This window comes from Muscardinus avellanarius, assembly GCF_963383645.1.
Source record: "Muscardinus avellanarius genome assembly, chromosome: 4".
NCBI lineage: Eukaryota > Metazoa > Chordata > Mammalia > Rodentia > Gliridae > Muscardinus > Muscardinus avellanarius.
In genome coordinates, this window is record NC_137789.1 from 78,842,282 (window position 1) to 78,859,262 (window position 16,981).

The window sequence follows — 16,981 nt, forward strand, 5'->3', positions numbered from 1 at the left end:
AAAGCCAGGCAGGAAAGACCACATATTGTATGGCTGGATTGATATGAGATGTCCAGATTAGACAAATATGCCAAGATGTCTAGTGTTTACTAGGGAAAGGGTCTGGGGAGGGAAGTTCGAAGTGGTGATAGCCAGAGGGCACATGTTTCTCTTTGAACTCAGGAAAATGTCCTAAAACTGGGGATAGTTGCACATAATTGTGAAAATTCTAAAAACCACTGAAGGGTGCACTTTAAATGGAGCATTGTTTGGTATGTGAGTTATACCTCAATCTGTGATTTAAAAAAAAAAAAAAAAAGCAAACAGTCATGCGACCAATCATGTCAACAATTGAGATGTGGGATGAAGTCCCCTGCTGCCGCCGCTGCCTGGGAGTCGGGTCGGGGCCTGGCGGGCTCCCCGCGCAGACCTGGGCCCGGCCCGGGCGCCGGGGAGGCGGGAGGTTGGCCGGGGGAGGGAGGCTGAGGAGGCCGGGGGAGGGAGGAGGAGGGAGAGAGGCTGAGGAGGCCGGGGGAGGAGGAGGCCGGCGGAGGGAGGAGGAGGGAGAGAGGCTGAGGAGGCCGGGGGAGGAGGGAGGCCGGCGTAGGGAGGAGGAGGAGGAGGAGGAGGAGGAGGAGGAGGAGGAGGAGGAGGAGGAGGCGGCGGCGGCGGCGGCGGCGGCGGCGGCGGCGGCGGCGGGCTGAGTCACGGCGGCGGCCCGCGCGGCTCCTGGGCTCGGCCGCTCCTCCCCGCGCGCTCGGCCGCGCGCCCTCCATGGCGTTCATCCGGAAGCAGCGGCGGGAGCGGCAGCTGCAGCTCTACTCCAAGGAGAGGTGCGCCGGGGCGGGGAGGCCGGCGGGGCCGGGGCGGGGAGGCCGGCGGGGCCGGCGGGCCGGGGTCGCCGAGGCCGAGCCCCCGAGGCCCCCCGAGGTCCGCGGCCCGGCCCCCCGCCCGGAGGCCGCGGCGCGCTTCCCTGCGGGCCGGGCCGGGGCCGGGTCGGCGCCTCCCCGCCGGGACCCCGCACCTGTACTGCGGCGGCCCGCGGGCTGTGCTGAAATGTCATTTCTTTCCTACAAAAAAGAAAGTAAACAGAAAACATATCTTGGCTATGGCTTCTTAAAGCGCTTTTGGTATTGTGATAAGGTTTTAGTGACAGAAACGCATGCTTATTAAACAGTAATTTGGCCAAAAATAAAACGACCCACTCCTTTGTAAGGCCTGTTTCATGTGGGCAGATCTCGAGTGGACTTTCTTTGTTTAGTACCAACTATATTAAGACATGCCGGTCCTCCGCATTAAATAATGAACATCCACTTGAAGGTCTTAAGAACTTTTAAACACTTAAATTGCCATCATGTTCTATGAACTAGGGGCCATAACAATTGTATGACTTCTTTAATATACAGGGAAATCTTTCCTTAGGCCTGCCTCTTATTTAGATGGAAATAATTTGTGTTTACTTTGGTTGGTTTATACAGCTCTGCAGGGTCACAAAAACCTGCGCTTGTATTTCTGTCAATAAGCTGCTTTCTTAATGTCCATTGATCAGAAAGACAGGTTTAGCCACAGCATTTTAAGATAATAATTGATTTATATTTACTAATTAATCGGGAGGCCTTAACTATTGCTGAGCATCAGTAATCTAAAAAACAAATTGGTTCAAATAAATTTACACTTATTTTAGTTAAATTCACTGCCTAGATTCTTTCATGTTCTGCCCCATGTCTTTGCAACCCTGGGCTGATGGGTATACTCTGAATACAGAGTGTAATTCACAGAGTATCTATTTGAATTACAGGAGGAGGTATGGATTAGAATCAGGCAGTCTCTTTATGAGATTTAGATTCATTTGAATAACAAGAATATTTTAAACCTTTATGGAACCCAAATTAACAACATCTGCAAAATATTTCCTGGCTTATCCCTTTGAAATAATCAACACATACCATCAAGACTGACAGAGGATGTTGGCTTGGGCAGAACCAAGAGAACTGATCATTTCCTCAGGAAACTTGAAGGACTATTTCAGAGGTTACCCATGAACGGCCTAGTCTCGGTAGTGTGAGCCTACTGGCTCCTCTCATGAAGAGTTAAGAATTTTAGATTTCTACAATTAACAGATAATGACCCCAGATAAGAGAAAGTTGAAATCATAATTTATTTCTTGCGTTAGTACTGCTACATTTAGATTAAGTGGTATTTCTATAAAAGTAGAAACAGGCTGGGAGACTCGTGCTTTGGTGGTGTAAACCAAGGTGGTAGCAGAAGAAATGAAGAAAAGTGGACGAATTCTAGATATTTATGGGAGGCAGAATTGACAGGTTTTGGTGAGGTAAACACCTCACCTAAGAGATGACAGAAGAGGAATCCCAGCTGGGATTGTCAGGTAAATATAGGATGTCCCATTAAATTCAAGTCTCAGGTAAGTAATGAATTTTTTTTAGTATAATTAGCAGCCATATCCTGGATGATATTTGGGACATACTTATATTACAACATTCTTAGTATAAATATATGGTTTATTTGAAATTCAAATTTAGTTGCCCATCCTATATTTTTATTTGTTAAACATGTTGCTCCTATCTGCAGGCTCCTTATTTATGTAGTTATATAATGGTGCCATTTATTGGTGATGTTTCAAAAGAAATAATTTGGTAATATTCAAGATTAGGAAACAAATAGATGCTTGGCTATTCAAAATAAGTGTATTAGTATCCTGGTTAAGAGTTAGATGTCAGCAATCATATTGATTTTACAAGTTATTAAAAATTTCCTGTGTACATGTTGATGAAGGTAAGTGGAATAAAAATTTAAAGAACATATATCTATATCTGTATTCATCCTTTGGAATTGTTGAGAATGGCAGATGTGGTCAGTGGTTTGCCAGATGAGGATATTTCACAAACTACTACTATTTAAGATGTTTCTATTTTAAGATTTAGGAGTAGACTAATTGTTAAATATGTTTTACAACTAGTTGTGGTGATGGGGCTAGTGTTTTCATCCCGGGTGGTGTAGAAATTTGGATAGTTGAGTCATATTTCTTCTGAGAGAGAGTCATAGTTTTATCTCTACAATGTCAAAGGGTAATTGCATCATTGTGGTTTGTAAGATGTCATTTCAGGCAAAAACACGAGTGATCTGGAATCCTATATGGATTCCTGCATATTACATTAATAGTTTTGTGGGCATTTCTAATACTTAACTTTGTTTCAGACATCCGATGCTGCCTCGTTCGTGGTTATGCTTATATTAAATTTCTTTGGCTCAGCATGCTTATTTAATCAACTGAATCTGTATTCATTATATTAAAAACACTTGTTGAACTGGGCATGATGGTACATGCTTGTATTCTCAGTTTGACATTTTTACACATTTAATTTAATCCCCAAAGCTAATCGTTCTCTTTACCCTCCTTTTGAATGACATAGAACCTTGGAAACCTATTTCCCTATCCTAAATTAAGAGTCTGATATTGTCCAGCATTTTTTATGTATATTTTCCAGCATCCTAGCATATTTTTTGTTGTTGTTTCTGTGCTGGGGCTTGAACCTAGGGCTTTGTGCATGCTAGGCAAATGTTCTGCCACTTAGCCACATTCCTAGCCCTTGATCTATATTTTAAATTTACACGTTAGGCATTATGATTGTCTAATTCATACTTGTACAGTTTTACATGCATATTTACCATTGTCTTTGCACAACATTCCTTCTTGGATGATATATTTTCCTTTGGACTTATTCTTTCTTTCCTGAAGAATATCCTCTAGAAGTTCTTCCAGTCAGGTCTGATAATAACATCTGCCTCATTTTTGTCCGTCTGAACATATCCTAATCTTGCCCTTCTTTTGAAAATCAGTTTTGCCAGGTGTGTCATTTTTTCTTAGCATTCTGAAGATTGAGCAAACAAAGGCAAATAGCCAGGGAATAGCCCCCAAATTTGCTGGAGCAGCTATAGGTGGGGGACACTTGAGGATCAGTAGCAGCTGTGCCACCATGACCTCCTGGTGTAGCATGTCCTCAGACTCCAGGAGAAACCTGGCTCAGGGGCCAGGATGCAGTAGGGTCACACTGAATTTTGGTTCACCCTATCCAGCTCAGCACTGGTGGCTGTTGGTTGTCCTCAGCCTTTGGCAGCTTGACTGGGGGGGTGGGGGGGTCCTAAGTCTATAATGTGGTAGGTTAGGGGCAGGAATTATTGTGTCAGTGTTCAGGGTTAAGTAGGAAAACATCACATGTTCCCTGGCATCAGGAAACTGGGGTCCCAGTGAGTCTGTGATTGATCAAGATGATCAATTGTCTGAAATACAAAGCCACAGCAGGTTTCAGTGGGGTTTTGTAGGAGGCTGATTTTTCTTCTGGCAAGGCAGCTCTCCAGCATTGCTCAAGTCTGTTCTTTAGCTGCTTTCAAGATCTTATCTTCAGAGTCTTTTGCTGTTTGTTTAGATATTGATTTTCTTCATCTGTACTGCTTGGAGTTCCAAAAGCTGAAATAATTTTGGAAATTTTGGAGCCAAGCCTCTTGAAATATTGCTTCTCTCCTTTTATGTCTCTTAATGCCTCTTTAATATTTATCATCTTTATTTTTCTGTGGTACATTATGGATTCTTTAAACTAATTTCACAGTTTACCAGTTTTCTCTGCAATTGCCTACTATACTATTTAACCTATTATTACTTTTTAAAATGTCAACTATTTTTAATTTCAATTTCTACTTGGTTCTTTTTTTTTTTTTTTTTGTGGTACTGAGGATGGAACCCAAGGGCTTTCTACCTCTGGGCTACACTCCCAGACCTATTTTTATATTGAAATCAGGATCTCACTAATTTGCTGAGAGCCTCACTAAGTAGCTGAGGCTGGCTTCCAACTTGTGTGATCCTCCTGTCTCAGCCTCCCAAGTACTAGGATTATAAACATGCGCCACCACACCTAGCTACTTGGTTCATTTTTAATAACTGCTTGATCATTTTAATATTTGTGGACTTTATGTGTTTGTTGCTTCCTGGGCTCCTTTTTATTTAATTTTTTAAAAATTCATTTTGTGGAACATTCTACCTAGGAGCATCCTATCTCCAAACTACAGCCCCAGCCCCAGCCCTATTTTAGTTTTTATTTTGAAACAGGGTCTCACTAAGTTGCTGAAGTTGGTCTGAATCTGTGATCTTCCTGTCTCAGCCTCCCAAGTTCTGAGATTACAGTGTATGCCACCATGCTTGGCTTGCTTGCCTGGCTCTTAATCATTAGTTCTGCTTTCTCATGTGTTTTATGATTTTTATTGGTGGCCCCTTGTTCTTTGGAAGTTCTCCCTTAGGAATTCCCCCACGCCTAAGTTTAAAGTGTACTTTCCCAGAAAGCTTACATTTGTTAGGTAGAGGGACTCCATTTGTCTTGGGGTTTTTTTTATACTCTGCACTCTGGATTTGTCTATGATAAATTCAGCCTTTGTTTTTTTGAAGGGCTGGGCAAAATGAAGTCCCCAGAAAAGACTGTTCCAATACCTGCTGGATTTGTTTCATGTTTCTTTTATATTTCTGAGAGTCTCTCTTATTCACCACCTCAGCCAGGCATTTGAAAAGACTTTTTAGAATTTATTCTAGCAATTTTAGAACACATGTTAGTGAGGTAGTATTTTAGACATTGGAACTGCCATGCCTGAAATGGCATTCCTACTGATTTCTTCAAGCTCAGGCGTATTTAATAACTCTAAAGTTTCACTGGCTATAAAGGGAATCTAGTCTATATCTCTTCTCAATTTTATGTTAAAGAACCTAAGGCCTAAATAAGTGATTTGATCAAGGTTACATAGTTAAGTCATGGTCAGACTAAGGCTGGCACTAGTATTCTCTGACTCAAGTTTAGCCCTTTCCAGTGTAACACACTACCTCTGTTTTAAACATGGGGCATGTGGTCTGTTAGCCAGTGCTTATTTTTATGGTTTTTCTGAAGTTTAGAATGATTCCCTAATATACATGATGTACATTCACAAACATATCACAGGCAATCACTAAGCCAAACATGAGAAGGAGGGAGGTGGGAGAATTGGGGAAGGGCTAAATGAGTGATGTGTGCATGTATGCCTCCACCACCTTGTACTCCAAGATGTATGACTACAACGCACCAATAAAAAAAAAGTTTTTAAAATGTTCATGTAAAAAAAAAATTATGGAGTGGTCGAAACTTGGTTTTTATTAATAATGGAACCACGATACTCTGAAAGTGTGGTCCACCCACCAGCAGAATGAGCTTGCCTGGAGCCTGTTAGACATGCAGAATCTTGGGCTCCATCTTAGACCCGCCTTAGAACCTGCCTGTTGACAAGATGCCCAAGTGATATATGCTCATTCAAGTGTGAGACATACTGCTCCGGATAACAGTGACTCTGCATTCATCCTGGGTGTTTGCTATTTGTTTTTCAGACTGCACTTCTTTATCTTCTTAGTGTAGACAAGGCTTGTGAAACCATCCTATGACACTTGAGAAAATAAAAATATTTTTGGCACTGGGGATGGAACCCAGGGGCATTCTACCTCCAAGCTACACCCAGCCCTAATTTTTATCCTTTCTTTTGAAACAGGTTCTCACTGAGTTGCAAAAAGCCTCACTGTGTAGTTTAGGCTGTCTGAGAACAGTGATCCTCCTGTCTCAGCCTCCCAAATGCTGGGATTACAAGCATGCACCACCACGCCTAGTTTGCAGAAGATTTAAAGAGCATAGGTAATGTATTTTACCTTTCGTCTCATAGATTGTTGAGTCCTGGTATTAGAAATAACTAGCTTTGACGGGCGTGGTGGCGCACGCTTGTAATCCTTGTGCTTGGGAGGCGGAGACAGGAGGATCACACAGGTTCGCAGCCAGCCACGCTGGCTTTAAGAGACCCTGTTTCCAAATAAAAATATAAAATAGGTCTGGGAGTGTAGCCCTAAGATAAAAGGGCTTCCAGGAACCCCAGTACCACCAAAAAAAAAAAAAAAAAAGAAAGAAAGAAAAAGAAAAAAAAGAAAAGAAATAACTAGCTTTGTGGATGGTGTCAATGAAAGGAATTTTGATGTCTGAACTGTATTGGTAGGGAAAGTACATCTCATGTAATCAGAGAAGAATGTCATTTTGTAGAGTCTGGCTGATTGATAGAGCTGTAAGAAGGTCCAAAACAGCCAGAAGAAATAGTGAAATTATTTGTGTTAGAGGACAGCAGCCATGAGATAAAGTCTTCTGCAGGGGATGAAGGGCCAGTAAATATATGCAAAAATAGTGGATACAGGAACTAAAAACACTTAGTCACTCAAATGTCTCTATGCAAATATGTAGAACATGGATAGTAAGACAAGCAGGATTTTATTACCAAAAAAAATGTTGTATGCGTTAGGCATCACTGAAACTTGGTAAGACGGGACTCAAGATTGCAATCTAGTGCCAAAAAGCTACCCATTTCTACAAAAAGAAAGACTTTTTAGCGGGACAGGTCATAACTCTGAACATCAAAAAGATATATATTAGTACAGGAAATTTATGACCAAAAGGGGAAAAACACAGAGAACTTATTGGAAAGAGGAACAGAGACAAAATAATTGTATCCATTTTTTTACAGGTTGTGTAAGTGGGTAAAAAATGGAGGATGTGGACCTGGTGTCCATAAGGAAACAGGAAGTGGTGATACTGATACCTGCTGACATGCATAGCAAGACCTACTAACAGTTCTTTGACTTCCTTTGTTGAAGTTTTAATTTATCTTAATTCAGAGAGCTTGGGAACTTAATTCTGAACATTAAAGGTAAATTTATTAACCAAGTCAATGGAGAAGTCTTCAGAAAAAGTCACATCAGATTGCTTGTTATTGAAGTTTAGGGGAATAAGAAAGGACACTGCCAAAGTGGACCTACATTGATTGATTGATTTTTGTGGTACTGGGGCTTGAACCCAGGGGCATTCTACTTCTGAACGCCACCTTCAGCCCTATTTTACTTTTCATTTGGAAACAGAGTCTCACTAAATTGCAGATGGCCTTGTTAAGTTGCTAAAGCACCTACAGTCCTTTTCTCAGCCTCCCAGGTAGAACTTAGATTTTTAAGAAAGCACTTATTGAAAGTTTCAAGGAGAAATATAAGGTATTATTATTGGTCAGTTCTGGAAAACATTGACCCAAAGAAGTTAGGAAACTGTCAACATTTTAATTCAGAATTTCTAACCCAAATGACCTTTTCTCAAGAAGTATAGGATAACAGACAAGCAAAAGAACAGAATAGTTTATAGACGGTGTTCCTCTAAGCTTATAATTATTTTTTTAAAATATGGGGCAAAGCCAGGTGTGGCAGTACATACTTGTAATGTCAGTACTTGGGAGCCTGAGACAGGAGGTTCGAAGCCGGCCAGCCTCAGCTACTTAGTGAGGCCCTCTGCAGCTTAATGAGACCCTGTTTCAAAATACAGAATGAAAAATAAGGCTAGAGGTGTAGCTCAGATTATAATGCTCCTGGGTTCAATTCCTAGTAGCACATACACAAAAAAATAAATAAAAATACGAGGCAAGAATTTTACACACAATTAGTATCTCGAAGGTTAAATCTCCACATAAGCAGAGACTTTAAAAAATGCAAGTTAGCCGGGCATGGTGGCACATGCTTGTAATCCCAGCACTTGGGAGGCTGAGACAAGAGGATCACACAGGTTTGAAGTCAGCCTCAGCTACTTAGTGAGGCTCTCAGCAACTTAGTGAGACCCTGTTTCCAAATAAAGTATAAAATAGGTCTGGGAGTAAAGCCCAGAGGTAGAAAAGCCCCTGGTTTCCACCCCCAATACCACACACACACAAAAAAGGAGTAAAAGATAGGCTGGGTGTGGTGGCAAATGCTTAAAAAAATAAAAATAAATAAAAATAAATAAATAAAATAAAAATGCAAGTTAGAAGGTTTTGCTTTTTTTTTTTTAAGTGAAGTTGTGTCTGAAATGAGGAAGTACTTGGCTGCTGCCTAGCGCCCAGCCTGGTGGCATAACACTGATTTATGACAGAGAGAGTGTATCTTATTTTGAATTTTGTTCATAATTCCATCTGATTAAAAGACACAGGATAAACTTTTGAGAGATGTATGAAGATGCAGAGGTTACCCACATGCTCATATCTCCAGGTATAAAGCCCTGGGAGAGTTTAAGCATAGAGCCAGGAAACTATTTTAGTGATCTAGGAACTTTGAAAGTTGCTAAAAGAATGTGCACATAAATAGGTTCAGTATTAATTCAAGATGAAACAGATTATTTATAAACCACTAGAAGAGGAAGCTACAACCAGTCTTCAGTAAGAATTCTCTACAAAGTTACATCATGTTATTCTAATCTTGACAGAGTTCTGACCAATAGCTCAAGAAGATGTGTAGATTTAGATCATCTAAACTCTGGCAGAGGATGTGTGTGTGTGTGTGTGTGTGTGTGTGTGTGTGTGTGTGTGTAATATCTTATTAGCAGAATTAAAAAAGTATAAATTAGTATTAGTTGGAATAATGTTGTTTGAATGACTGTATTGGGGCTCAGAAAGTGGTACTCCAAAGTCTGGCACTTTATCTGATGTGTTGAATATTTTAAACTAAAGTGATTGGAAGGCCTTATAAGCAGCCTCAGAAGCAGTCTCTGGCCTCCTTTTCCATCTCCAACGTCTTTCTCCCCCAGAACTAGAACTCTTCTTCTCCAAAGCAAGTCACCACACCTAGGAAGGTCATTCTCTCCTTCCTCCCCTCTTCATTCCAGAGGGGTCCTACCCACACCCAGGAGGATGGAGTGTTACACAGAGGTGCCGGGAAGAATTAGGACAAAAGCTTTGCTGGGTTCCTTCTCAGGCTACTACCTTTTGTCCAATTATTTTCTACATAATTATCCATTTTTTTCCAACCTAAACATAAAAAATGGGCAGTTTTCATAATATCTCTGGGCTTTAATATCTGAAGATCCCATGTCATGTAAAACTTTAAATACATTTGTTATGCTTCTCCTCTGTTTAACCTGTCTTTTGCTATAGGACCCTTTTGACAGGGGAGGAGAGGTGTCAAAACTAGTTCTGATCCACAACTCTCTACAGAGGTTGCTGTCAAATGTATTATTGTGGGCATTTCCAACAGAGGTGGCAGTCACAGAACTGTAATCTTGCCCTGTTTGTATACCAGTTTTCTCCATTTCTTCCTTACTTCAGAAACCATTTGGAGAAGCTAAAAATGTCCAATTTGGACCACCTCTCATTAAGCTCTGTAGTACAGTTTAATCCAAGGATGGCATTGGGGTTTGCAGAGTATAGATGGCAAATGCAGGACACTTGTGGGCTGTCTCCTGTCCCGCACACCTCCCTCGGCCACCACAGCACTTCTCCCATTGAGCTCACATCACGCCCTTCCTCAGCAAAGCCTCTGTTACATCTACAATTTAAAGACAGGATTGAGCAGTGGAACCTGGATCCACTGTGAGTACTTGCCATCAACAGAATGTGTAATAATTTGAGGCCTGTGAATGCAGGGTTATCCCAATAAGCTGCCTGGCATGGGGCTGCTTTATGTCGTTGGCAATGTTGAACATGTTAGTGTGCTTTAGAATTCACATGAAATGAGGATAGGACAGCATCTTTTTAGAAAAGTTGACCTGCTCAATGAGGAAATTTATATAAAGAGAATGACTCCACATTTCTCTAAAGGTGCATTAAACTAGGAATATTCAGGACTAGGGCCCAGAGTCTCCTAAAGTAATAATTTACAGTCTATGAATGAGACCGTAAAATGACAGAACAGTCATTTTAATTTTTAAAGCATGAATTATTTTGCTCTAGAGAATAGAGTTTTAAAATGGTAGTAAAAATCATGAAACGTGACAGGCATGGTGGCGCATGTTTGTAATCCCAGTACTTCGAAGGCTGAGACTAGAGGATTGCGTAAGTTCGAAGCCAGCCTCAGCTACTTACTGAGGCTCTCAGCAACTCAGTGAGACCCTGTTTCTAACTAAAGAATAAAAAATAGGGCTGGGAGTGTAGCTTGGAGGTAGAATGCCCCTGAGTTCCATCCCCAGTACCACACACACACACACACACACACACACACACACACACACACAAACCATGAAACTTAATTATAATAGTTTTTCTATAGGGAAAGCTCAAAGCAGTTATAACTATTCACTTAATAAAAAGAAATGTTTCCTAATCTACTAATTTTGAGCAGTATTATTTGATTATACCTTTATGTATTTTCCATTTCTTGTAAAATTTGCATATTGGTAAATCAAGCTAACTCATTGTGTTGCTTATTAACTAATTATTTTATTTAACCAAATAAAATAAGTTCTTTGATTTGAACTTTTTTTTTTTTTTGCGGTACTGGGGATGGAACCCAGAGGAATTCTACCTTCAAACAACATCCTCAGCCCTATTTTTTATTCTTTATTTTGAAACAGGGTCTCATTGAGTTGCAAAGGGCCTCACTATGTAGTAGCCGAAGCTGTCCGTGAACCATGATCCTCCTACAACAACCTTCTAAATGCTGGGATTATAAGAATGTGGCACCACACCCTGCTGATTTGAACATATTTTAATATTTGAAATACATAGAAGCACTATTTGTCCCTGAAGGGGACTTGCACTTTATAGCCATAAAATTATGCCATTGTTTCATTGAACCTTATTAATTTTTCCCTCTCTGTTGGAAAAGCAGTAGGGAGGCCAGGAGAGAAGGAAGGATTGCACAGCTGTGGCCCAAGCAAGGGATATATATATATACATATATATATATATATATATATATATATATATATATGTATGTATATGTATATATATATATGTATATGTATATATGCTAAAAATAAAGGGCAGAGCAATAAGTATCTCCCTGATTAACACCTTTCTGGAAAGTGTCTGATGTTTGAAAGAACTCTTTTTAGCAACCCTAAATCTTCTGATTATGTTAAAATTCAGATTAAGTATTGAACATTTTTATATAGTGCTTAATAGTTTAGCTTACAAATAAACTGGAGATCGAACCCAATTTATGACTAGTTTTTTTCATGGATTAAAATTGGAGAACAAGCCGGGCATGCTGGCACACACTTGTAATCCCAGCATTTGGGAGGCTAAGACCAGAGGATCACAGTTCACAGACAGCCTCAGCTATTTAGTGAGGCCCTCCGCAACTTAGTAAGACCCTGTTTCAAAATAAAGAATAAAAAGTAGGGCAGGAGGTGTAGCTCAGAGGTCGAATGTCCCTGGGTTTCATCCCCAAACCCCCAAAAAAAAAAAAAAATGGAGAACAAGTCAATAAAAGTTACCTATTAGGATAGCAAAACTAGTTCCCACTATCATTAATTTTGAGTCATTCTTTTTTTGGTTTAGATCTTTTTTATGAGCAGTCTTTTCTGGTGTCATGCATATAATTTCTTCTTTTTAAGGATATTAATTGTAGTCGTTAGGCCTTCTGTTCTCTGCATTGTCTCTAGTTCTTCAAGTTGTGTTCTTTGCATTTGCTTTGATCTTGTTCTCTCATGTTACAGGCTGGAGACCTCCGGCTGTCCATTGATGTTTAATGTCTTTTTGGTACTTGATGTCTGCACTTTCTGGACAGTTTAGAAGTCCTGTGACTCGTGTTGATTTTCTCCTGAGTGGTGCCTTCTCTCAGGCATCCACTGTTCTCTTTCTGAGCACAGCTTATTGGACCCACCTACTTTCTCTCCCATCAATTTGCTCAAATCTCTTCCTTGCTTTGATTTCTTCAATTTGCTTTGATCTTTGGATTTACCACTGAAAAGTATTTATGCTCACATTTCAGTGGTGTTTCAAAAGGAAGGAAAATAAGCATAGAAGTGTGTAATCTGCTTCACTAACCCTAAAAATCTTCTTCTAACACCCTTAAAAACCGTCTCTAGTCCTCCACTTACAGCAACACTTTCCCCCATGCCTCTGGTTGCCATTATGTTTCCTATCCTTACCATGAAACAAACTACCTCTGTTTTCACCTTTTTGCCATATACTTGTTTTCTGTGGCCAAGCAACTTGGTCTTTGGTCTTACTGTCTACCTTATTCTTGAAAGTTTAAAGAACTTAACTCTAGGTAATTCCAATACTTGGTAGACCAAGACAGGAGGAGAGCAGGTTCAAGGACAGTCTCAGTAACTTGTGAGACCCTCTTTCCAAAAAAAATAGGCCTGGGGAGTCTAACTCAGAGCATGCCTGGGTTCAATCCCTAGTACCAAAAGGAAGAAGAGAAGAAGGAGGAGGAGGAGGAAAGAACTTAATAATAATTGAACTCTGTTCTGTTCAGTTTACTTTTTTTACTTATTGAACACCATAGTATAAAAGCATGAGGTTATGACATGGATCATAACCCTAAAGATGTGTCTCCCAGAGCCACAAGTCTTACAGGATGAACTCACATCACTGGCAGAGGTGATGGAGGTAGGGAAGCTGGCATGTTTTGCCATTGGAAACAGGGTGAAAATCCTGTAGGTGGGAGAGCATTGAGGCAAGAAAATGTTTAATTTCATGAAATTTGGGATTCTGTAAAGAAATTGCTCATCTGCTTGGTGAGGGACTTCATTGTTGGCATGGTGGTTTGTTGGCGCATGGGGCAGGCTGATCTGAGTGCTTCTTCTCCCAGTGGGGAGAAGGGAGTGCCTAGAATACAATATGTGCTTCTTAATTAATGGGAAAGTACTTTGGGACGAGGATTTTAAATGTACTCCCTCTTTATACTTTCTTAAAACTAATCATAAAAGAAGGTGTTCTTCCTCCTCCAAATTTAGGTTTTCCTTGCTGCTGCTGAACTTGGAGGAGTACTACTTTGAACAGCACACAGCTACTCATGTTCAGCAGAGAGGCGGCCAGGATGAAAGGTGAGAGCTGCAGGAGGGCTATGCACAGGAACACCTTTCTGATGTCTGATATTTTAAAAATCAATGTACGTTCCCATAAGAATTTTCTCCCTTATTTCTTATTAGGTAGAAAACTAACAAAATTAGATCTATAAGTTGGTCTCATAACTTCAGATATTTTTCAGATTCATGTTTATTCATTCTAATTCCTTCAAGGCTGCTGGATAGGACTCTGATGAAGCCCATGCTTGTTTTGTTTTTTGTTTTTTGTTTTTTTTCTTGTAATTATACAGTGTGCTCTTCTGCTTTTATTCATTAGGGTTGATATTATAAAGTAATGATCCCAAAATATAAGACTGATATAAAATCAACACTTCCAAAATGAATAAGTTAATAATGCAGTTTGAACTAGAAGCAAAGTCTAATTTTAATTTAATGCATATTAATTTTAGTTTAAGGCATATTTTAATTACTATCAGTTGCCACTTTAAAAATAGATTTTGTTTCTATGACTGTAATTTTGAAAGCTGTATACAAAAGTATATAAGGACTTTGTTTTCCTTGTTCAAATTGTACTTCAGTGTTGCCAAATTGTTAGTACTTAAAATTTTCCTTTGTTGGCAAATTCTAGCTAATAAATATAGAAGAGATGATGAAATTTTAATCCCTAATAAAATAATGGATCCATGTTGGGGGTCAGCAAACTATAGCCCTTTGGCCAAATCTGACTGACCACTTGTTTTTTAAGTAAAGTTTTATTGGATCATAGCCACACCTATTTGTTGACATTGTATGCCACTGACCTGCTCTGCAACTTTACAGGAGAACAGTTGTGACAGAAACCTTATGACCTGTGCCAAAGCCAGAGATACTTACTTTTTAGTTCTCTGTAGACAAAGTTTGCTAGGATCTTAATATAGATAGTAACCTTCAGTGCTAAAACCATTAGGTAAGAAGCTTCTGGGAAATCTTATAATGGATACATTAAGATTGCTGTCACTTGAAGCCCAGCACCCCTCCTCTGAAGTATTCTTGTCAGATCAAGTCAGTAATCTAACCAAGCCTTTATATCTGACTGATAGTGAAAGTACATGGGCAGAGGAATACCATGGAGATGCATCCAGCAAAATCTGTAACAGTGGGAAAGTAAGTTTAGATTAAGAGCTATGAGGGACATGTCAACTAAATACGCTACAGACTGTGGATTTTGATTTGAGCAAACTGACTATGAGAACACATATGAAGTAAGAAAATACTTCTATTATACAATAAAAAATTTGAATATTGTATACTTGATTATATTAAGGAATTAGTAATTTTTTTTATACTTGAAGATGAAACCCAGAGGTTTGTGCAAAAGTTCAGAGTATACTCCACCACTGAGCTATACCTTCAGCCCTCCCGTGTGTGTGTGTGTGTGTGTGTGTGTGTGTGTGTGTGTGTGTGTGTGAATGGGGACTGAAACCAGGGGCATGTCCTCTACCACTAAGCCACATCTCCAGCCTTTTTATTTTTATTTTTTTATTTTGAGAGAAGGTCTTACTTGTTAAGCAGGCCAGCCTTTGATTTGTGATCTGTCTTCTTCTCCCTCTTAAGTAGCTGGGATTATAGGTGTGCATTAGCACACCCAGACCAGCCCTAATGATCAGATAGGGCCTATAAAGATAGGTTATTTTTAAGAAAGTGCATCTTGAGTGACTCGGTGTTAAACATTTATAAAAGAAGTGAATGATGTTGAGAATTTCCTCTCTAGTCCATGTGTTGGTCAGCTTTTCATTACTATCATAAATACCTCAGATAATCAACTTATAAAGGAACAAGAGTTTTGGCTCATGGTGTTAGAGGTTCCAGCCCTTGATTGGCTTGTCCTGTTGCTTTTGAGCCTGTAGCACAACACCAGGACAGGAGCATGTGACAGAGGGAAATCACTCACCCTGGGTTCCGAAGCAGCAATGAGAAATGGAAGGAGCTGGGACTCTATTATCCTCTTCAAGGGCATGCCCCAGTGACCTGTAGCCCTACCAATAGTGCTTCATGGGGACTGAGCCTTTAACACATGTTCTTCTGGGGAAGGTGTCACCAGACCATAGCAGTCCAGCAGGTCTCTAGGAGCTCACGCCTGAAATAAGAATGACAATTGCCAAAGCTAGGTGGATAGTTGGTGTAATGGAGTTTAGAAATTTCTGAAGTTTTTTTTTTTTAAGTTCCTGTTGAGTAAGTTTAGGTATTAAAAAAAAAATGCATTTGACAATATGCAAAAATGGTACAAATTTTTAAAAACTCTTTTTTTTTTCAGAACTGGATATAGAACTTAAAGGCATTCTACCTCTGAGCTACAATCCCAGCCCTATTTTTAATTCTTTATTTTTTAAATAGGGTCTCATTGAGTTGCAAAGGCCCTCACTAAGTAGCTGTGGCTGTCCGGGAACCCTGATCTTCCTGTCTCAGCCCCCCAAATGCTGGGATTACAAGGGTGCACTACCACGCCCAGTTTAAAAACTCTTTAAGGGAGTAGAATTATAAAATAAATCTCGACTGCCAGCATAATGGACTTTCTGACCCATTTAGTACATATATATTGAGGACTGAAGAAAGAAAGCTGAAGTAAATACCTCCCACAAAAGAACAGGGGGTGCTACTCTGGTTTTGGTGGGAGGTGTAAGAAGAGGCATGCTCAGACTATAAGCCTATGTTTCTTATTTTCTTTTCTTTTCTTTCTTTTTTTTTTTTTTTGTGGTGCTGGGGACTTAACCGAGGGGCATTTCACCTCCAAGCTACATCCCCCAGCCCCATTTTTTTATTCTTTAATTTGAATCAGTGTCTCACTAAGTTGCAGTGTCTCACTAAGTAGCTGAGACTGTCCACCAATACTGTCCACCTCCTTCTTCAGCCTTGCAAGGACTGGGATTAAAGCATGTACCACCATGCCCAGCTAAGCCTGTGTTTCTTAATGTGATGCTTTAAGTTTTCAACCAATTAAGACCCTTTAAGATATATACCAATTCAGATGTGCAGTTGTCCTCCTACATTTACAGCGGATTGGTCACTGGACCCCCACAGACACTCCATTCCTAGATGCTGAAGTCTCTTACATAAAATGACATAGTATCTGCATATAATCTATGCACCTCCTACATACTTTAAATCATCTCTAAATTACTTACAATAACTGATTACAGTGC

The 16,981-nt window shown here is 40.0% G+C and overlaps 1 protein-coding gene across 8 annotated transcripts in view; it reads left to right on the plus strand.

Moving 5' to 3' along the window:
• Nucleotides 1-753: 753 nt before the first annotated feature.
• Nucleotides 754-16,981, plus strand: part of NSMAF (neutral sphingomyelinase activation associated factor) — a gene marked incomplete at both ends in the record, with an annotated part of 54,040 nt that continues 37,812 nt past the window's right edge. For all 8 annotated transcript variants that reach the window (XM_080695013.1, XM_080695012.1, XM_080695011.1 and 5 more), the window contains 2 exons: nt 754-812; nt 13,731-13,820. In XM_080695013.1, the coding sequence (XP_080551139.1) occupies nt 754-812; nt 13,731-13,820 (149 nt within the window). The remainder of the gene's footprint in view (nt 813-13,730; nt 13,821-16,981) is intronic.